Below are 23,649 nucleotides of genomic sequence, written 5' to 3' on the forward strand. Positions count from 1 at the left end.
GTATTTGAACTTCAGGATTATAAGGCTCTGACAAATATATTCTATGACATTCACTAAGTGACTGTCCTGACCCTGGCTATCAGCCACTTCAATCCTTTTTAAAAAGTAGGTTTTGATCAGTTCTTCTCCTAAAGTGAGTGGGGTTAAAAAGTGAGCCAGAAATCATAAAACTGATGAATTTGGGAGAATATCTGCATCAGCCTGGACTGTATGAGCTTTGGCATCAACAAGAGCTCTCTTCACAGAAAGCAAAACGTCTTTCTGGCATTGAAGCTTTTTGATTTCATTTTCTTACACAGTAACTGAAATGAACAGAAGTGGACACAATCTGGGAAACCTGAATTGACAAAAATCTGCATTATTCTTGTATGGCTCGCAATCTGAGTGTCCTGGCCCAACACATTAAAAAATTGAAGGCTAATTAATTCCTAAGAAAAATATGTAAACTAAAGGGATTCACTGAATTTGTTTAACAGAAAATGATTATCCCTCTAGTAATTGCTTAAGTGTTATATTCAACCCTTCTGGGGTATGGACATTGGGATGGAGCAAGAGTTTAACTCTGACAGAACAACAAGAGATTTTGCCTTATAATAAAAGAAAGAATTAAAGAAGCCATCCTTGCACCCCCCAGAATGGCACAGAAAAGCCATCCCTGGAATAAGCTTTTCTGTTTGATTTGGGGAACTCACACAATCTTGCCTCCTTTCAGAGGAAAAAGTCTTGTGATTTTTGGAAACTGATCTGACCACCACTGCTCAAAACCTGTGAAATGTCTCATAGCAAATGCATACCTTCCTCAGGGCTCCATAAAAGGGTTCACATACTTAAGCCACTGGCCAGACAGATCCTGACAGGCAAACAGCACAGACCTGTCAATTATTAATATGCCTCTCATGAAAACAAAGGTGTTCTTACCTTATGGTGCATCATACACTATTTAAAGGGTGGCTGGTGTTTTACCAAGGGACAATCTCAAGATATGTAAGTTATTGCGGCTTTGTAGCTGCCTTCAGGAAAACACTAACATGCCTGACAAGATGGGTTTAGAAGAAAAAAAAAGATCCTGCTCTAATGTTTAACTTACAGTTTTATTATCATGCTTTGTGTTTAAAGAGGTGTCAGAATTTTAGGTACGGAAATATTCACCTATCACTAAGATGTAGCAGTATCACAATAGCAACATCAGTGACACATCTTTAGGGTGAATGGAAGGAAATGCATTAGTGGAAATTAAAACTGGAGGGTAAGGAAGCAACATTGTCCAAGACAACAAGGTTAATTGCTCTTTCGAGCAAAATTTCTCTTTTGAGCAAAAAATGCTACCTGCAGTCAGGTCATGACCGATATAGATCATGACCTGTATAAGCAGGACCTATACATACCAGGAAGTTACAGTATTTTAACTATACTGAAAATACAACTCCCTAGCACCAAAGCAGAAACAGGAAGGACAATAAGCTATATTAGTGTAATGGTTTGCATCCAGAGATGGATTTACAGAGGATTCAGCAGCACTGCCTCACTTTCCCACTTGCAACCCCCCATCTGCCCCTAGCAGCAGCTAGCATGACGCGCATTCCTGATTGAAGCATGTTTGAAACCAAAACACTTAAAAGTCATTATTCTGAGAAAAGGTCATGCATAGAATAATGCAAGACTTGCATCTCAATCCAAGCATCATGCCAAGCTTTTCCCTTTGCTGTGGTTTCCATACTGTATGTCTCTCTCTCACAAACCCATTCCTACCAGTTTCTGCCATGTGTGACAATACACGAGCATATGCTGCAGCCTTTCCCTAAAACAGGGCTCTTCTGGGGGATGCTACTTTGGATAATACTTCTCAGTGAGGTCTCCTGTTTTCACAAGGCTCATATGAACTTAGGTCTTCCTGAAATCTCCATCTCTATCAAACTCGGTTGAAATCCATGGTTTCAAAACTTAAGAGAAATCAGACACAGATTGTAGTAAGCCTTTTTTCCCTAGGAAGTGAGGCTAAACATCCCATTTAGATTTAACAGAGCATTTAATCTAAAACAAGAAAGAAAACACACAGATTTGTCCCAAAACAATTAGTAGCACAAATTACAGCCAACTTGGCTATTTCTCCTCTGATCTCTGCCTAGTAAACCCTTCCTGTAGCCAGGCTTTTATAAGCAGTAACATGCCTTACACCCTGCTGGGATGCCAGGAACAGAACTATGAGCAGCGACATGTCCTTTTGCCTACAGCCAAATTTCCTCTCTTCAGGAAGGGACTTTCTTGAGAGCTCACATAACTCCTTCCATTAGGGGGGAGTCTTTCGGTCCTGCTTACCCCATATTGCAACCAGTTTCAGTAAAGAACCACACTGGCGATGCCCCTCTTAACAGGAAATGGCCACAAACGTGGATACACAAATTACTCAGCAACTTAAAACAGCATCTTTGCACCCAGTGGGAGTACTCTATATAATGCAGTTTTATTAAAAGATACAACCTCTCTTTTCACTTTGCACACATACAGCTAGCTTGCATCCCTTCCCATTCCTCGTCTCTCCAAAGCAGATAAATGTAACTATGCAGAAAACATGTATTTTTCATCAGGAATATTTAGACAGAGTGCTTAAAGAATAATAAATTTTAAAGCAGGGCTACCTGGGGAGTTCACTTTGGAGTTACGGAAAAACATTTTCATGACATGCGGTCATCACGTTGCATCCAGTTTCCTGCCAGTTTAAGAACACAGTCATGTGAGACTGGCAATCGGGAAGCTGAAATCCTTGTCATCCCTGGGAAGATACAGTCCAACAGCTCTTTCTCATTGTGGTCATGGCACACATGGGTTAAGACTGAAGATGGCCAGTCTTCCCGAGTTTTGTTTTCTCTCAGAACCTGCCTGGAGTGTCAGCTGGACAATCTGCGCTTTGGGGACAGGCTCTTTTACAGAAATAGAGTTAAAGAAACTCTGGTAGAAAACGCTGACCTTGGAAAGTAGACCCTGCTATGACAGACACTACTAGACTGCAGACTGTCTGTTCTTGGCTCCCCAAGGATATCACATCACCTGCCCTAGCCTCAGATTTCTTTTCTTTAATTGATAATGCCAGGTTGTGTTTGAGAAATACAGATCAAATATTGTTATGCATTTAACATATTGTGGGCATTGCAGGCACCAGAGAGGATAAATGCACTTTAGCCCGCTCAGTGTCCTGCTCCACTTTCTTATTGTTACTGCATTTATTTAACATCTCATATCTGTAACCACAAGAGACGCATGGAACAAAGCTGTAACAAGAAAAATAGCAGGGTAGGAAGCTTCCTATAGTTACCAGGCTCATACAAACTTTGCTTGTGCTGCTATTCAGGCTATTCTGCACAACAGAAACAATATGCAAGAGCTCAGTGCAGTGCAGGATTCACTAGGAACAGAAGAAACCAAACACTCCCACATACAGGGACTTTGAAATAGCCATAACATACATCCTGCCTGTCCAAGGTGACCGCCCAGTTACCCATGCCACATCAGTGATGCAGACGACATCCTACATGCTGTCATCTCCTAGGAGACCCCAGTCTGGATTTCTTGACAGATAAGCAGGGTGCCCCAAACAGATATAATTTGCAATCCCTGTCCTGCTGTCTCTGGAGGGCTTAGAGATCCTCCTGCAGACTATGTGACAGAGCTGTCAGCTAAAAAAGCAGATGGAACAGACAGGCTGGTAAACGCTTCTGCACCTCCCAGGGCTCGTCCAAACAAAGACAGGGACACGTCAGTAGCCTTCCCAACCCTACAGGTTCCAGTTCCAGCATCTTCACACTCTGAGCTGCCAAAAGCCTAAATACAGAGTCCAGTACCTCACAGATGGTAAGTGTATTTCACATGGGAGCCTCCACACACAGCCTCCCAGATAGCCAGAGTATTGTAACTAAGGCAGCTACAGCACCTCTCCACTTGCACATTATGACTGCAGTTGTACAGTAGATACCTTCATGTTTACAGCTGAATAAGGGGCACAAAGGTTGCTACATGCAATGAATCTTGATGTATTAGCCACAAAGGAAGAAAGTCCTTATCATTCAGCCAGCATCTTCCTTTTTCTTCAGCTCCACAGGTTGCAGGATAAATAAATTCCTAGCTACATTGTCTGGTTAGCAGTGCCATGTGGGGAGGAAGAAAAGTCATTTTCATGGCAGAATAAGAACATGCATTTGCAAATCCAGCCACATTATCAGAAATTCTACCAGTTCACACAGGAAACAATGCAAAAAGACAAATTACTATCGTTATCTGTGGCACCCTTCAGTCAATATAATAGCAGTAATACACTGAACCCATCGGTTTTCAGCAGGATGAAATAGAACTCCCAAGCAAGATTGCCACTGAATGAGCAGACATCCACAAATTCAGGTAAACTCCATCATTTTTCTGATTAAAAAAACCCTAAACATTTAGAATTCAATAGTTCCAAACCAAAAAACATTGATGGTAAGTGTACATTTGCTCAGGGGGAACACAGTACTACAGAGGGGAGAGCTCTGCTCTGCCAAACCTCTCACCTTCCCACTTGTTCCAATTGATGCAGTATTGCTTGTACCTAAAAAAAATATAATTTTCTAAAATGAATACAAATGAAAGAATGTCAGTCACTCAGGAGACAAGAGCTTCCTCCTCTTACGGATTTACATCGATCAAGGATATGGTAATGACACTCAAAATAGATTTCTTATATGCTGGAATATGAAGCAGCTTTCCCTAAGCAAGCTGAGACCCGAGGCACTGAGCTGAATGAAAGCACAGCTCCTTGCAGACTTTGCAGTTTGGGTTCAGAAAGGCATGGTGTGAAGGAGCTGCCTGTGCCTTTGTTGCCCCATGCTAAATCAACAGTACCTGACTCAGCGATGTCACCTTCATCAACCGAGAAACTTGTACATTCTGGGCTGACAGAATGTTGCTAGTGACAAAACCTCAGTTGCAACTCTTCATTTCCTGTGGTTGCAAGCAATGATGAGAGTCTTGTGGGCAACCATGTTCCTCCTGAGCCATGAGCTAAGACTCTGAGTGAGGGCCTGCAAGTTCTCTTTACTGTCCTAAACTCATGTGACATGTTGTGTGCATCACGCATGTTGTGCTACATACTAATGCTTTCACTGTGGTTCTTACATGAAAGATTTATTATGACAGTAGAGTTTGTGATAGCAATCTGCAAATGGATTTGAACTCCCTTGGAATAAAAACCTATTACATAAAATACAAGATGCTTACGTGATTTGGCTCTCTTCAGCTACTAGTGTTCCATAATTAGCCTGAGGGTGGGAAACTCAGTCAGAGATTTATATTTTGCTTTGCCCTTACCTTTGTGTCTGCTCTCACCTGTCCTGGTGGACTTAAACAATTTTCTCTACTTTGTCTTCTCCAGCTATTAATAGAAAGTGCGTCAGCATTTTGCCAGTACAACACCTTTCCCTAGTCTCTCTCTCTCCGAGAGCATCCTGCTTGAAATCTTTGAGTTACTATTATACCCACTTTTCTGCCAAATGATTTTACAGAAGAAGATCCTCCAAAGTAGAGAGGTTAGGTCTCATTTGTGCTACAGTATTCTATTCTTTGTAGAAAAAGATATGTCAATTTAAACAAGTTTTGTCTTATGTCCATGGGTAGCAATGAAAGGGCTCTCAATTACTTTAGTAGCTCTGGCTTTGGTACTTACATCAGCTTTCTGCAGCTTGATTACTAGATATGAACAGAGTGGACTATTTCCATGTTTTATTTAACTGATAAACTATTCAGCTTGTTAGTACTATGACTTTACAGAAAAATCTCATATAAAATACTTCATAGGACTGGCAATCTGAGTAATTCAGTGATAGTAGAAACTCACGCTAGCGTAACAATAATATCTGTCCCATGTTTTACACAGAAGCTGATTAGTGACTGTGGAGCTACAGCATACACCAAAGGTTACCAAATTTTTCATTGACATCAAGACGTGCCATCCTCAAGGATATTAAAAAATTACTGCCTCTAAAAACCTTTGCAATAATAAATTAATAGAAAGAACTAGTTGCTTGTTGATACCAAGACTAATTGTGCCACAAGATGCATGCTTTTCACATCACTCCTTTCTAAAGAAAGTTGCTGATGACAGAATTCAAATGAAATATGCGCTGCTACTCTTTGGGCTTGTGGTGTCACTCCTGGAACTCCCAAGAGTTTCATAAGCTTCACTGCTTGCCTAACTCTTTGGCAGTGTAACACCACTCACGAGTTTGACTTGAAAGTGCTGGAATTTTTCTGCACTGTAGTTTGGAATAAGGGAATTTACTAATAGTTCACAGAATGATGAAGTGTAATGGATTCACCAACTTGGGTTTAGAGAATATTGGCATCCCCTCGTTTCAATCATCTTTCCAAACCTTTTGAGCACAAATAGAAAGTCTCAAAATACAGACAGAAAGTGATCCTCTTTCTGGTGCAGACCATTTTCTGGCAGACATCCAACAACACAGAGCTGTACAGAAAACCCAGGCTAGTAGGAATACAAAAGCACTAGATAGTTACACTTGTATGAGTTTCATCCAAACTAGTACATCTCATTTCTGAGTTTACAATGAGCTTGGACTACTGCTCTGCTACATCTGTAATGTTACTGGTATGTCTGCACAGCGCTACACTATGCCACTTGATTACATCTCTGACATTAGCAGGGTACCAATATGGATATTCTTAGTAAGCATTCGCTGATCTCTTCCTAGAAGGAGCAGGTCCTTTTGGCCACCAAGATACATGTTTATGAACAATAATAAGTTGTGAAAAGCTGAAAAAAATGGAAATAAGCAAATAGTTTCACAAGCACTTACCAACAGTATGTCTGTCACAACAGCCCAGTTTACAGATAAAAACAGTTCTCCAAATGCAATAAAAATCTGCCAAAAAAGAAGAAAGCAGTGACTGCACACACTACATTGACCTTCTTTAGTGCAAAGACAACGGCAGACTCACTGACTATACTTGTCTATATAAGAGATGCTGTACATACCCATCTCTACAAATTAAACATCTGCTCTGTCTATGCTTACAAACACTGTCTTCACCTTAAATGGGGGGGAAAGTAACCAGAGAAGGTATATGAGTTGCTCTGTGTCACAAATCCTTGACAGAAGAGCCAAAACAGGAATCATGATATCACCCTCCCAAGTAAACTGTAATTACAGTTGAAATGGGATGTAAATGTGAACTGCCGAATCCAAGAAAAGAAAGGCAAGAGCCTGTGAAGGGAAACCTCCCAGCACAGGTTTAAAGAGTGCTCAAAGATCTCCCTTTGCTCAGGTTTCCAAAGGAAACCAATGGCACGCCTCTGCAAGCACAAGTACTCTTAACGACTCCTTCAAAGAGGCAACTTCCAAAGTGAAATGGACTCCTAGAGATGGGCAGCCTGGAAACCTTGGTGCCCTGTGGGAATTCCCTAATTCATCACAGATGGAGACCCAGCCATCAGGAAAAAGGGGTAGGACTCCCAACAGTTCCTACACCTGTGGTCTTAGAAAAGAACCCTTCTGGCCAGCTCCTAGACATAGATTTGAGCAGGCTGCACAGACTAATCAATACTTGAAGAAAGCATTAAAGCTATACTATTAAGCTGGAGTGGTTCCAGAAGGCAGAATCTATTTAGCTACCCAGGCCACAAAGTCACATGGCACCTTGGAAATACCCTAGATACACCACTATAGCAATAGGTGCCAGCATCTTTTTGGTAGGGCCTTTATCATAATCTTGTATCTGCCTGACAAAAATGCAATCCTCAGAAGAGTCACAGTGGCAAACTAACAGATGTTTTCAGAGGGGTAGTACTGATTCTCCCAGCGAGATGAACCAGACCGACAAAATCACTGCATCTTCCTGTTATACCTACCTCATCTCCTGTTTGCCTGTATTGTTCATTGGTACGTGAGTACAGACCTTTATCCAGACATCTTTTCCTCCAAATGCTGCATACAGGTTTTTTTCTAATTTCAGTTTTATCTATCCGCCACCCATAATTACTTTTCATTAAGTTTTCCAGCAAATATTAGTTTCACATAGACCTTGACTATGTCTTCGCTCTTGGATTTATGCATCCCACTGGATACCTGTCAAGTCTTTCCACTCATTTGACCTTGGCTGACCTTGCCCTTGCCAGAGACAGAATGCAATCATTCTTCTCCAATTCCATGAGGGCAGCAATAATAGCCTATAGACTACAGAAATGATTCTGCACTCCAGGCAGCTGGAGAGCAAGCGACACACTCTGTCTTTGCAGAACTTTGGGCCAAACACAAAATGAAACATGTTTGTTAACATGGGTAGCGATATCACACAGTTCAGCTTATTGGCAAGCCACCTCGCAATAAGCACCAACAACACCAAGTCTTGCAAGTCACTAGAAAATATTAGCCCTTCGCCACCTTATCTCAAGGCAATACTCTCTGATATCTTTTGGGAGATCCAAATTCATCAAGGACCTTGCCTTTTTCTTCTGTTTCTATACAAAGAAACTTTATATGTGCCATTGCTTAATTTAGAATTGCAGCGTACAGAGTGGTCAAAGCAGTACTGCAGTACTCCCAGGGGAATTATAAGCAAGTGCTGAAGCACAGTTGAATCCTGCTATACAGGGATAATGGCATGAACTTTATTTATGTTAATGTTGTCAGTTGTGCCATAGCTAGCAATAGATAGTGCAGGTTAAAGTGAAACAGGAAGGAGACAAAGAACAAAGAGATTTATTGAAATCCTGGCTGATATTTTAGATCTGACAAGATGCAAATGCAATGGTTAGAGCAGAAAGTTCTGAAGAGTCCCAAACTGTTTCTAGATACCACCAACAGAATACACGACTTTGGTCTTTACCGACCAAAAGAGGGATTAGTCTATCTCCCTTACAGGGAACTTATGATGCTTAGTACTTGTGAAGTGGTGTTTCTGGTTTTCCTTTTTCTTCATGATTTGTCCAAGTCATTTAATATCCACATACTTCCAAGAACAAGGGCATGTCATGCCTGGTGCTGAGAAAAGAATGTCAAATTCATCTTTAGGAAACAAGATATGCTCTAAGCCCAGAAAGTTACAGTGAATGGGAATTAATGAAAAGTTATCCATGATTAAAAAAAATATGATACTCTGTGGCTAAGGCCTCATACTGCAGAAAGTAATTATGTCATACAGAATTGTCTTAACATTAGAGACACAACTTTGTTGGCTTTTCTTCCCTTACGTCTTGTGCAGATTGCAGTTGTAGGTTCACTAGAAAAATTTAACTCGGACATTTTCAGAAGGTAATATATCAATCTGCAAATTGTGTCAAGGTATTCTGTTCTGATCTCCTAAGTGTACCCAGAAAACATTGAAACATCATATTTTATTGCTGTCACCTTCTCCAAGACACCCAACTTTTTCAACAGACTGAACACTTAGAGCTAATATGGTCTCCAAAGGATGCAACCAAAATCATGTCCCAAATTTTAAGAGGATTTTGTGTTGTAGATAACTGTTTACATTCATACCTAAAGCCAATATGAAGAGAATAGAGAATTAGACTGTAATCAATGTCAGTGCCAAACACATTTCCTGTTTTTAAACGGTCACATGCCTAGGCAAAAAAGAAGGTAGTCAGTATGGCTGGACCTTATCTGATCAACCACTTCTGTCTTTTCAAGAAGAACCACACCAGGAAGGTGTGTCAGAGACAAGAGCTGCAGACTGTCTCCCTCAAGGGCAAGTTGCAGGGCCAGACTGTATCCTGATGCAATATTACCATTCAAGATGAGTTTGTTTATATATAAGTTACCCCGACACTAAATATAGCCCAGGGTTTCCAGCCAGAGGGTTTAGTTATGACTTTTCAAACCTCCTGCACTGCAGAGCACACGACTTTCATCTTGTTTTGGAGAGAGGAACAGATATGGACAGAGCCTTCCTCTGAGATAACATAGCCAGATTATTTTTCTCTATGTTTTCAAAGACAGACTTTGAAATCAAGAACTATGGATCCCAAAAGAGGAGAGAGATCTCATGACATTTCAGTTCAGCTACCCGACAGAGACCTCGGAAGTCCTGCAATATTTCCATGTTAACTTGAGAATTCTCATGCTTTGAAACGTTTCTCCCAGCCTCGGCCATAGCTGATGAAACCCAACTCATCGTTCCCTTTCATTAGCCACTCAGACAGTGGAAAGCACCATACAGAAACTACAGTTTTTGCAAGTTGATGCATATACATTTTTTTGCCTCAGTAGCTGCCACAGGGTGAAGTGATGGAGACAGGTTTGCTAACGTCAGTGTGCCTGACTAAACAGTGACTGGAAAGACGGTTTCCTGCTAGTGTCCTACACAAATGAAAGATCTGCTTCAGTGGGACCTTCAAATCAGATGCGCCAGCTGGCACGCCACTCCAATTCTCACACTGGTGTGACTAGTGTCAGATCTTGTTTGGAAAGAGAAGAGAGGCACGGCTGGTGCCAGAGAAGGCAATAGTTAGGCAGCTGTAGTGGTAAAAATGTTAGAAGAAACAGGTGCCTAGATTACATACAATTTATTACCACTACATGCTGTTGATATTTTATGTTGGAACACCTGAATCAAGCAAATCAAACAAAAGACAAAATGGCAGAGTCTCTGGTTAAAAGAGCAGCTGCTCTGCCCTTGGGAAAGAAACTTAAAGATGACAGTTGTCCATATCCCAGTTCAGGATTTCCTCTCAAATAACATACTGCTTGAAAACAGAATGCGGTTTGCAGGGAGAAAAGCATTTTAAACAAATTTCAATTTACCAGCTCTAATAAAAGCTGTATTTTGGAAAAGGGAAATCCCAAAATGATACACTGATTGACTCACCTAACACATACTGCTAAATTAAACAGGTAGCAGAGATTGTGTGCTACACTTAATGACAAAAAGGGACAAAAGCACCCACTCAGAGCAGGACTATGTGGGAACCTAAGATGCAGACAAAGAAAATGGCCAATTCTTTTGGCACTTAGATCCCAGCTCTTGAAATGAAAAATAATCTTCAATTTCACATTTTGCTTTGTGTACATATACACACAAACACACACACAAACCCATTAGCTTTTTGCTTTTGGTGGAAAGGCGTTTTTCCACAGGAATACACATTTAAATCTCTTTAAATAAGCACTATTCTTAGAAGCAAAAATGATGCAAAAAATACCCTTTTGCAGAGAAGTGTTGATTACTATAATTAACTTTACTCGGATCCTATTATTTATGTTAATCATGGTAATGGTGGCTATGGAGTCACAGGAAAAAAGACTGGAGTCTTTCCCTAGCAGTTACCAGATTATAGTTAAAAGAAGGTTTTCATTCAGTGCCCTCTCGCAGGGAGTTTTTGGAGCTGTTTATCATTCCTAGTAAGTTTCTGTTGTTTTCTTTACTGAGGACAGAATTTAAGTGATTTATACTGCAGGTTGCATTGCCAAAAGCTTGACTTTGAAGATCAGCTAGTGATTTGAGGCATTGAAGGTGATGGCTAAATTATTCTTAGCAAGAACTGCACGTACTGTACAGTCCCAAGAACACCAATCTTTAAGTATTCAGGGAGCAAAAAGAAGTAAGAATACCAAATTAGTTACATTTAAAAGTCACAGCGTTAAAAATTAACATAAGATTGAGACTTCTTTTAACTATATTTTTGGATAGGGAAACTCCAGCTTCATGCAGCTAACTACACAGGCTTACTATTGTCTTCTTTAGTGTGTAGGCAGACTCCATAGGTCCTGAGGCCCAATTTATAATGCTCACTGATTGCCTGCCCTCTTTACTGGGCTGAGTAATGCACATCAGGGCCCCCACAGGAGAGGCTGCAGCTGCAGGCAGCATAAGAGCCACGTGCACAGTGCTCAACTTGCCAGCTACCTTGTCACAAGTCACTGAAAACTCTTACTGGTCTAGCTGAATACAGAGAATTCTGCCAAACCATCCCTCTGCCTCCCCCTTCCCTATATCCCCACTACTACAGAAGATATTTTGCTAATGATAAATAGATTAGCACTTACAAAAGTGGAAAGGATGTTCGTCTGGGCCATGATCAGAGCTATGTAGAGGCACAGGGCAGAAATGAACATGCTAACGGCACAGATCAGCGGATCAGCTTTATTGTTAATCTTCCTTAATCTTCTTGCAACTTCTGCCCCAGCAATGACACCCAAGATTCCTGTCCCAATGGTGATGCCTCCAAATATTAGGCTGGTGACAAAGCAAAGGATTCAGTTGAGCAGAGTAAGACCATACAGCGGAAAAGTTTGGTGTTGTGGGCCCCATTGTTAGCTTACACCTTCAGTCTCAGTTCTGTATGTCATCCCACACAAAACGGAGGAATCTTTAAACGGTAACTTGAATTTGACTCCACCTGATCCAACCTTCCTTTTCCTTCTAAATGGATTTAATCCCAAGCCTCAATTGCAGCTATGCCTCTGCTACTGATGCTCTGTCCTGTGGAGCAAATATTTTCCCATTCACAGAGCAGGTGCTATGGACCCAGCTTCAAGGAGGAGCCTTCTCAGTACAACCTGGCTTGGACATCCAGTGATTTAGAAGAGTTCCAGTCATGTTGGTTAACCTAGGAACCAATCTACTCAATCATCCCTAAAACACAGATGGAACAACTCCGTATCACAATCTGCTGTCTTGGAAGAGATCCTTTTGCAAGGAATCATATACATCTAAACTATTATAACCCTCCAGTTAGCACAGCTGAAATGAGTCACTTCTCCAACTACGGGAAACAGCTACCACTTTCCCAAACAGTTGAAAGAATACTGAATAGTGAACCCGGGGGAGTTCTGTGTAGCATTTTCTGAACACAGAATTTCAAGTGCCACCCAGCTGTGTGTGCCTGCAAATGCAGATGTGTTCCCCAGGAACGGTGAGTTCATGTTTTTAAAAAGTATGTGTTCTAATTGCTTAGAAAATTTAGCTTCCAAAGGGACTTCCACACAGGCTTTTCTCTGTGTCCCAGATGAGATCCTAATGACAAAGCAAGTCTCTTGAAACAAGACCAGTGGTGCCACTGACTGTTTAATGCATCATAATTCTCCTGAGGCAGACGGGTACAGAAGCATAACGTCCTGAGCACAAGTGCTTCTAAATATTTCAGAGTGCTACGTGGTAAGTTTTGTACATTTTCCTAAGCTTTCTCTGCCTGCAAAACAAAGTAACTAGCTAGGATATGATCTGTTCTTTAAATTGCAGTGCATCTATCTTTTCATTTCCTCCTGGCTGATTAGGAAGAACTCAATTAATAATTGTGTAAGAAAAAAAAATACTGCTAGACATGATAACCAACTTTAAGCATATTTTTACTCTGCCTGTAGGTTTTTCTGCATTCTAATCCATCACTCACTATGGCTTGTTAGTGACAATATAGATTGAACAGGCAGAATAACTATTTTACAGATTTGTCTGGGAGATGCAAGTTCCAAGGTGACATTAGTTTATCTAAGCATTCAAGGAATTGTGCTTAGAAGATTCATATGCTATAAACTCCAGTTGAAATGAAGTTACTGCTGGGAGAAAAAGAAACAGCCAACACTAAATTAGAGCACAGTATAATTGATAGGGAGAAGGAGAGTAGAGCAGTCTAGTCCCGGGGAAGGCTACTATGGACCTTCTAGGATCTGAGAATGCCCAGGTTCTGTCTCATCTGCTCAAAGGTATCTGCACAAAGACTGCAACACAAGCTTCATGGTACCTATTTATCTACCTTGAAAGGATTGAGACCTCACTCAGCTATGGTGCCATTTGAATTTGTGTTTCCAGGGAGTCTAAGTGACACAGCCCTGATCCTTAAACAAAGCCTGCAACTGCTGAACAGCCACAGAGGATAATATCCTTAAAGCATCCCTGGGCAAATCTGGGAATGTGCAGCTTAGATCTCCTAGCACTGTCAGTTACAGGTCTGACATAGCTGTTTATATTATGCTTTTTTTTCTGTCCCTCTGGAATAGCAGTCTGAAACCAGCCTTATGCTGCCTCTGGCACTAGCTTATGCCAAGGTTATTTTTAAAGCATCCTGTAAGATACAGTACATGAGGTTAAACTATCAGGTGCTCCCTTTTACTTCCCTGAAGACCATGTCTGCTCTAGCAACACCACTGTAGAATAATAATTCAGAAGTTGGTTTAGACAGCAAAACATAAGCTAACACCTGAAGCTTAAAAATGGAAGTTTTTAAAATGTATCTGAAGGTTCAGCTTTCCTTCCCTGCCCACCCTGAGCCAAACTCCTGAGTTCACTCACTTTCTCAGCAGCATTCACAAATAAATAATGTGCCAGCGGTGGCATCCATGGAAGGACAATTGCATTTACTGTTCAGGTACCTGTGGAGGGCTTTTCAGTATACCTTCCATTAGCTGAAAATTGGACAGTTCCTCTCAGACTAGGCTTAAGTCTGTATTGGAAATGGACCAGACGAAAACGTGTACATTTAAGGCCTTCCTGCAGTGGCCATCTCCTGTCAAGCTAGCCATCTGATTACCCTACAACTCAGAAACTACTTTAGAGTTGACCTGGTTACTCCCTTGGGAAAAAGCAAAAGCACTCAGTTACCAGAAGACATATCCAAGGTATAATTACTGCTTTTCCCTTCAATTCTCTCTACCTGGAAAGAGAATATAGTAAGCAGTTAGTTCTTGGAAACACCTCAGGAAAACAGGGACCAAAACCAGGATTGGGATACCTCCAGAAGAAAGATATGCACACTTGCATGGAGACCACTTGTTGGGGGTTAGTACATAGCGGAGAAGGATCCCAGCACTCGCTAGTGCTGAGGGCAGCTATGAAGACTCAGGGGAACACAGAATACCTTTTTCTACTCTAGACAAAACATTCCAAGGAAAATAATTCTCTCCCAAGCTGGGGAAAGAAGGTTTCCAAAGATTTACACTACGATTACATCAAATCCTTCTCCTGTTGTAATTTACCCTTGCCCAGCTGACAACCGATACTTTATCTGTGTATCACCGTTGTTCTGGACAGTCTGTAAGTAAGAGCTCTACTGGCAGAGTGACTCGCAAGAGCAAATTAACCAATTTTGATATAGAGATATGATACTACATCAGATTTATCAGCCTGCTTCACACTGGGAGTGACAGTGACCTGGCCAACACAGCAGTAGCTTCAAAACAAGACTAACAGGAAGACAATGCGAAGGTTATGAAAAAACAAGCTCTAAACATGCTTAAATGTGTATTTAAGTATCTTGGGGTTGGGAGTCCATAGTCAACTGAAGCCTCCTTTCTAAAGATGCTCTTTTGCCTGCTGGTATTCCTGTCACTGCTTCTTTCTGCTTTACTTAAATAGGGCTAGCAGCATTTTTCCAGTTAACTGAGTGACAATACAAAAAGGAACTGTAATCTAAAAGTGTCTCAGCATACCTCAAAGTGATTTTTAGTCTAACATTCACACCCATTTGCCTTCACAAGAAGTGTCCCTAGTCACATCCTACCCTCTGTCTTTGGAAGCAAACTGATTTGGCACTATGCAGCGTTTCCATGTGTGTTTCCACAGTTGTGCACACCTCACCTGTTAGACGAATTGCATGATTCTTTGAGGCATGGTGATATGATGCCCTGGACAACCTGAGCCCTGTAAAGAAACAGCGGTACCCACAGGCCCAGGGCTCCAGTAACGAAGGCCATGGCAGTCAGACCCAGCGAGGACCAGACAAAACTCCAACTGAAAGGCACAAGAAAAATATTTGAGCAATTTGAAAGAATTGGCAAGGGCAAGAATTTAATGGCTTAGCAGCTAAATTAAAGTGTTCTACGCACAAGTCTAAATGCCTCCGGATGGGTTTTAAGTTGTTTGTGTAACCAGTATATATGAAAGTAACTTCTGAGTCTTTCAAATTCTTAACGTGCAGTGGCTTACTCTACCTAAGTAAGTAAAAACAGACTCTCAGTCTGCAGAGAAAGCTTTCAGACAAAAGGAGAAACATTTTTAAAAAATGCCCATTTCCTGCCTCCTCACTGCCCTCTATGAGGAGATCAACTTTTTACTGGTCTCCTCCTAGCTAATAGCTTATAGAAAGTCCCCTTTGTGGTCAATAGGGAGGTATGAAACCTTAATGCAAAATAAAAGTGCTACAAATGACCAGGTGACTGCCAGACAAGAGGGTCTGTTATGTTATGAACTTAATTCTTCATATCTTAAAGATATGGGCTCCTGCACTTGATTAAACGGGGGACAATCTGATTTTCAGCAGTATGTCCTTATGCTTTGGGAACTGGTTGCTAAAGGAAAAGAAAGTGAAAAATCTATTATTACAACATTGTTGGAAGTTATATGGAACATCTTCGTAAGAAAACAACTTTGAATGTTTTTGACATGTATTTGCCATGTTATTGCAATAGCAGGCAGGTTCCTTTTCGATTCACCGCAGACTGCTATTGCCTAGGAACTGTGAAAGTCCTTATCTGGATCCCTAATGTACTTAACTGTTCTGGATGCACATAGGAGCTTGGATGCAAATCCAATCTACCAGTTAGATAACCCTGGATCCTCCAGAGGAGAAAACTACAAAGAAAGGTGACATCCCAAGAAAGCAAGACGGGGCTTGTCTTTAACTAAAAGCATTTGACGAGGATCCCTGGGAAGCAGCTTGCAAGTGCAGGCTGTGCGGAGCAGGGTCTGGCACAGGTGCACAGCGGCACCTGCTGTTCTCAAACCTGATCCATCTCTTCCTCCCTGCCTCTGGCAGAGCTTCCACTGGCCGTAAGACAAGATGAGTGAGAAACCTGCTGCAAACAGTATCTGACTTTGTCCTGCAAGTCAGCTGACGTTGAATTTCTGTGAGGTTATGAGCAAGAGGTCATCTGCCATCTACAGGTTAGTTGGTTACAACACATGTGTAAATTACTTTATAAACCATATTGGGGTCTTGCAGAATCTGACCTCTTGTGTCAGAGGCACAGAGGCTCTCAAATACCATATACAGACTGCCTGATACGTGTTGATCCAACCTTCCTCAGGCACTACAAATTACAGATAAAGTTACACCTGCAAAATATGCACTTTCACCAATCTAGCTTATACTACGTGTTGAAGGGAGAGCACAGCAGATGTAAATGTGCTGAGCTCACTTTAAACTACATAACTTAATCTTTATGGGTGTCTGTGCTTCAGCACAGGCTATGCACACCTGCACAAGTCCCTGGCAGGGAGCCTTGTCCTGTTATAGTTTTAGTACTACACAAACCTGTACTATCCTAATTAAATCTGGTTCAGGTAGGTTTATACAACTGTGGTTATCTTTTGGAGCCCAGTACAGAGCTGGACCTCAAGTAAGATGTCCAGTCTGTGAAGCTGGAGACAGATTTGGAGAGGTACTGAAATTGCATCAGTATTAGGGACAAGACTGGGGTTTTAGCATAAGTCTTCTATAAAAAAGAGGATTCTTGTTCAGCTGCTTTGCCTCCTTCCCCCTCCTCAAAATGAGAGGACAGCAGAAGCAAAGCAGTTTTCAATCTCTTATGTAGCATTCCTGTAAAGGAGTGGAAGAAAGATTTTGTTAATAATGTTTCAATCATCTTGTATACAGCATGTGATACAGAGGAGCGGACTGGGATTTGATGGCCATAGTTCTAATAGTGGAATGACCATTTTTTGATGGAGGGAACTTTTGTAGCTAAAATCACGTACTTCTTGCCAAGTGATATGACATCTTCACACCAAGTTGTCTTGCCAGTTCTCTGTACACCTGGTTTCTCAGCAGCTACTCGTATTGTGCCGGAGATGCTCAGCGCTCTGTGTGGTTCTGTCCTTTTCTGGATCCTGCGAGGGACGACCAGAATCAGAAGAACAAGTGCTAGAGTTCCCAGGCAAGGAGTTATCTGTAGAGACAAGGCTGGTTAGATCAGAGAGACCTTTTTCTTATACCGAAAACTCCATAGCAACTCAAATTCAGCGTTAGAATTACATATGGGAGAAATTGCATATATGCTCAGAAATAGATATGACTTGCTGTCTGTAGGTCATATTTGAAGGAAGAGTGACTTTTGGTGACTTATGGTGACTTTTGAGGAAAGACAATAGATCCCTCTCCTATCATACAGAGACATGAACACTACCTTGATTTTGGAGAAAAACATGCGAGGAAAGAAAACTATACTGGAGCACTCTAATCATAAATGCAAGGATCACTGATGCAGGAATAAAAGACTATTATTCCAGTAGACATTCCTCCTGACTTATCCTGTACTTGCTAGTTAATTTTATAGATAAGTTAGGAGGATCTGACAGAGCACTTTCAAAGTATTAGGTGTTCAATATGAGGAGACATCATGATGACATGATCAGAATAGATGAGGCTTTTTCTTTAAACCCTCAAATAATAGAAGTTGTTCCCAACAGCATTTCAGAAAACAAACATAAAGAATCTGATTCCCTTCTCTCTATTTTCTTGAAAAACTACACTGGTGCTACCAGTATAAGGATCATTTTACTTTCAGTTACCTTTATTTGAGGAGGACTGGGGCCACTGACAACCATTCCAAGTGTGTCCTATGGTAAGAGGAACACCAGAACCTGCCCTCGCCTGATGGCTGCTGTACAATTTCATCTATGCCTGCTTTCATTCTGCAAGAGCTAGGTGTAAACCTTCCAGACTCCACTTGTCCTGCAGGAAGAGTTCTCTTAAACACCAGCTTCATGTAGGATCAGATAGTAGAAAGTTCTTCCACTGCTCACCTCTTTTAACACAATGAACATGAATAATCCAAACCCCAGCCAAGATTATGATTTTACAGTGAATGGTTCTGCCCCATGAGTGAAAGTAACTCACCCTGAATGCCCAGTGCCAGTCACCTGTGGCATGTGCCATGCTGGATGCTACGACATAACCCAGACCACTGAAAGCAACAGAAAGGGAGGATCAGTAGGCACTAATGAATTTTTGTTGGCTGAAATAACACATCTCACCACTATGAAGAGCACAGAGAAGTATTCTGTAAACACCTCTACTATCATTAGGGCTACAAGGGAAATAAACCTGGAAAAAAAATGGAGGTGTGTGTGATATCTGAGGGAAAGGCAGGAATTGGAGAGGGGCCAAAATAATTAAAAAAACATTTTCTACCATCTTATCCAAGGGTGATGCCATGACCTCTTTGCCTTTCTGGGACTGAAATATGATGGAGCCACTGCCTGTCCACCGTCTTCCCTGAAAGAATCTATAAATGAAAAGAACCTAATGCTTAAAAAAAACTCTGGGGGACAATCAGAGATTCTGAAGATTCCCTTTGGAATACACATTCCATAGAACAACACTGCAAACCCAGATCAGACAGACTATAGAGTGGTTTATTATTTGCCCCTTTCCATGCTAGCCATATGAATTAAGCCCTACAGGAGTTCTCTTATTTTTAATCTGGCTTCTGGGCTCAGCCCTGACCGCCTGCCCTAATAAAGAGTATGCCTCTGAACCACTTACAAAGCTCTTCTCTGCCTCTTTCCGAGGTAATATTGATTTAACTAAAAGAGGAGAGGGAAGTGCCAGTTCTTCCCTGGGAGATGTTTAGTGGAGGGTTCTCAACAAATTCGTCAACTAAACTAATATCTGAAGCTTTTGTTTTCCAAAAACCAAAAATAAATGACTGACTCCCACACACGAATTTCTTTTAGAACTGCTTCAATATTTTATTCAAAACCTACCAGTTTTCTGAGTTTAGGTTCTCCCTTCTCCTTGACAGTAAATAAAGAAATAAACCTACTCAGCTCTATTTAAATATGCTAACCAAACCCTTGTGCAAGAGCCTGATATGAGGACATATACCAAAATCTATATAATTGCTGTTCAAAGTATGTTGAAATGCAGGCCATGTCAGAGAGAATTTCAAAAAAAAATTACTAGCAAGAAAACTAACCTTCCGACTGGAATGAAGATATAGAAGACAGATAACATTGTGGTCCTTTTTCCTTCCTCAAACAGGTCTGCAATGATGGTAGGTGCTATTGTGGAATAACTAGCCATGCCAATGCCAACCAGTCCTCGTGAAAGAAAGAATATCCAGGAATACTGGGAGAAAAAGATAGTCCAAAAAAGCACATGTGAGAAGAAAGCTTACTTTTAAGGGGGTGCATTTTTGTGAGTCAAATATACCAGAGGAGATAAGAATTCAGCTGTCTTTTGCGTATGTCTAGATTATCTCCTCTCACACCTGCCTCCCTAGCATCCCACCGCTGTGCTTTGTGCCATCTGCACCATAGTGACTTCTTAGAGTGGCACCCAGAGAGAATTAGAGGATACGGTCAATAGGCCACAGGTTTGCCAGCCAATCCTCTACACATTACTGACACAACAAGAATTTGGGACAGAAGTAAGGTCCCAGCAATTGCAACAGCAATGTGTGGCTGCTCCACTGCCTGGTCTAGACTCCACCATCCCATAAAGCATTCCAGCAGCAAGTCCTTTTAGTCCAGGCTTGGGGAGTAAGTGCTCACTGATAGCTTTTCCAGAAGTGATCACAGAAGGACTCCATCAATTCCTGCAAGACTTAAGCAGATGATTTTAGTAGTAATCTCTAAAAAAACAACATACCGATTCATTGATGAATGAGCTGCCTAATGTTACACCAGACCAGAAGAAAATACCAGCCCCAAGGATGATTTTCCTATTCTGCCGGTCACCGAGGTATCCAAAGAAGGGGGCAGCCAGCATGTAACACAAAATGAACACTGGAAATCAAAGAAGAAGCAAAGACAATATTGGTCAAATTATTCTTATAGTACTCCTCACCCCTCAGACAAACAGGTTATTTTTTAGGGTGGAGGTAAAAGACAGGCTGAGTTTGCAAAATTAGTAGATAGACTGATATTTGGAAGAAGAAGAATGTGGATTCAAAAAAAGCTTACACAAAAATAAAACATGGGTGAATTACTCTAGTTCTGTATTCCTTAGCCGAGAAACTCCTTCATCTTTTATGATTCACGTGCTGTGGGATTTTTAAAGGACTGAACTTCAGTCTTCCTTGAGCCTAAGACTTTTAGTTTCAAATTTTAGTCAGCCTTCCCACAAGGGGAAGCAAGCAATACCACACATCAGTAGGAACTAACAGAAATAAGTTACTAGACTGTATTTTAGGAACAGACTACATCAATGCAAGGCAAAGTAAATTACATGAAATAAAGAGATTTTATTACCTGTTTGCAGTAGACCTGCATTCCCATCACTAAGCTTGAAGTATTGCTGAATATCTAACAGGATGCCTGCAAAAGAGTCAAACACTGAATGACAGCAAAGTACCCTGCTCGCTCCTTGTGATCCTGTTCATTTGCCAGCTCAGAGATTTACTCCAAGAAGAGGAGTCGCAAGAACTGCAGTACATTCAGCTTGCTAGTTTACATGCAAACCAATACTCTACCACAAACACAGATACATGGAGAATTAAAATTTCTTATCATTATAGATAAAATTCATGATCTTCTACTGTATAGATCTTATGAGAGTCACTTTACTTGGTATTTCAATCACAGCTGTTTTGTTTCTCCAGCACATAAACAGTTAACAGTCCAAGGTTGGGGAGCAAGTGGTGGAACAAAAATACAGAACAAAACAGTGGCAAAACTTTGCAGCCAGGAGATTGCTATTTCCATGCAGCTAATCCTAAAATTCTCTTAATAATCTTAAAATAATAGGATGCTTTGAAGTTCCTTCTGTTAAGAATAACTGTTAATATTTTCAGTATATACAGCATTCAAACTAGTGCCTAGTGGATTGTTCAGAATGTAAATGGCTACAGTCTTCATTATCAGATGGTGGCTAAATCAGCCCACAGCCAGGGAAGCACTACTGTAATTCAGAGAAAAGTTATTCTGGTCTGATCACAGTTCTGTGCCCATTTTGCAGATATCAGCTGAGATATGGAGAACAGTGTTGTTTGTAAATTAACGTCTATTTAGTGGTGACAGTGACAGCCAAACTTGACCAAAAATGGTTATTTCTGTTTGTGCTAAATGGTTGACTGAAATTCTATCTCAATTTCTAACCATTCAATAGCTGCAGAAAAAGTTAGAAGAGTTGTCAAAAAGCATGGAGGAAAAATACATAAGCAACAAACTGAGGCAAGAACTGTGGATCTGGCACCTCAAGGATGCATGAACGCTGTTGATACAAAAAGTCATTTTTACCCACATGGCATTCCAAGGCTGCAGAACTACCATAACACCTATCTTGCATTTTTGCATTATGTTCCTGAAAAAAAAAAAAGAAAATAGCAGAAGAGATTGCTTTGAATTAGCATACCATTAGTATGATGATATGGAAAGATACCAATTAAAGAAGTTTGTTTTCATTCAGCCTTAGTTTTTCCAAAGTTGTCAAAATCAAAATGTTATCAAGAGAGGGAGACGCCACTTAAGGAAAAAAGTTGTTTGTAAACTGCTGTGTTCATGGAAGCTGGTCTGCAGTGGAACGGAGCTCAGGGAGGAGTCACAAGCAGCATCTACTCTGCTTCTGCAGTAGATTTTACATGTTATGCCACCTGCTGTGCTGCTGCAACAAACTTTGCAGCATACTTGGGCCAGTTGGCTTAAAGCTAAATCCATGCTCTCCTACAGTCTCCGCGGCTGCAGCATAATCAGTCCTCTCACTATTTACTGATATGACTTTGAAGTCAGTGCAATATCAAGGTCTAGCCTAGCAGCAACACGGGAGATTTTAGAGTTGTTTCTCAATGAGTCTTCAACATATTCTGCCTTCAGTGTTTTCCTAATGGTATCACAAGTTTAAGTCAGTCGTTTCATGCAGAATGACAAATAACTTCTGAAGGTCTGTCTTCAGCAAGAAGATGTTGAATAATTATAACAGGGCAAACTAAACTCTTGTATCTATTCTTTCCTGGTAGCTGATTAGCAATACACAGAAATATTGTACAACAGGAACTTCACTTTTGGACTAACACTATTTAGTACAAACCACAGCTAATAAAAGACCTGATATGAACTGCGACTTCAGCTCAAACTAAATTTCACATGAAGCCCCATGTTATCTCTTCCACATAACTGAAATAACTGAACTGACTTAAGACAGAAGAGTTTTAATGGCAAATTAAACAGCATTGACCTGAACAGCCAGGCATGGGGTAACAGAGGACAGAAGCCACCATCTTTAACAAAGAGAAGAAGAAGACGCAAATTCCAGCAGACTATTAAGGGGAAGAGCTTGTTTTTCATGTACAGATTGAAGCAAACTCTGTCAAAGCCTGTGAGCAAAACTATCTGGAAACCACAGTTCTTTAACTGTCACCGGCTTACTTTTAATCAAATACTTGAGTCTCTCCTCCCTCACTTTCCTGTTAACTTATATTTAACAAGATGCTCAGAGGTTTGGACAGCCAAATGCAAAAGTGTTGATGCAAGAATTCAGCAATGTAGCTCAATCCTAGCAGAGAAAGACTACATTGCTGTTGTATAAACTGCAAAAAATGGATTTGCCCCATGGTCCACGTGGTCAGAGAGTTAACTGAAAAGTGGTTCAGTCCTATATTGTAATTAAAGTCTGATATTTGAAAGGCCTGGATCCTAGCCCCACCTCTGCTCCAGGATTGTTAGACGTCCCTGGAAGTGTCTCACAGACAAGCAGCTGAGCATGTTATCTCATAGACAACCTCACTTCACAGG

General features: G+C 41.0%; 1 protein-coding gene across 1 annotated transcript in view; it reads right to left on the bottom strand.

Moving 5' to 3' along the window:
- LOC106493360 (SPNS lysolipid transporter 3, sphingosine-1-phosphate (putative)) overlaps nucleotides 1–23,649 on the bottom strand; it is a 31,115-nt gene that overhangs the window by 5,936 nt on the left and 1,530 nt on the right. The window contains exons 2-9 of the mRNA XM_013953395.2: nucleotides 21,172–21,237; nucleotides 20,570–20,706; nucleotides 19,896–20,047; nucleotides 18,815–18,881; nucleotides 17,674–17,864; nucleotides 15,556–15,708; nucleotides 12,030–12,219; nucleotides 6,840–6,905 (exon numbers count right to left, since the gene is read on the bottom strand). Of these exons, the coding sequence (XP_013808849.2) occupies nucleotides 6,840–6,905; nucleotides 12,030–12,219; nucleotides 15,556–15,708; nucleotides 17,674–17,864; nucleotides 18,815–18,881; nucleotides 19,896–20,047; nucleotides 20,570–20,706; nucleotides 21,172–21,237 (1,022 nt within the window). The remainder of the gene's footprint in view (nucleotides 1–6,839; nucleotides 6,906–12,029; nucleotides 12,220–15,555; nucleotides 15,709–17,673; nucleotides 17,865–18,814; nucleotides 18,882–19,895; nucleotides 20,048–20,569; nucleotides 20,707–21,171; nucleotides 21,238–23,649) is intronic.

This window comes from Apteryx mantelli, chromosome 22 (genome assembly GCF_036417845.1).
Source record: "Apteryx mantelli isolate bAptMan1 chromosome 22, bAptMan1.hap1, whole genome shotgun sequence".
Lineage (NCBI taxonomy): Eukaryota > Metazoa > Chordata > Aves > Apterygiformes > Apterygidae > Apteryx > Apteryx mantelli.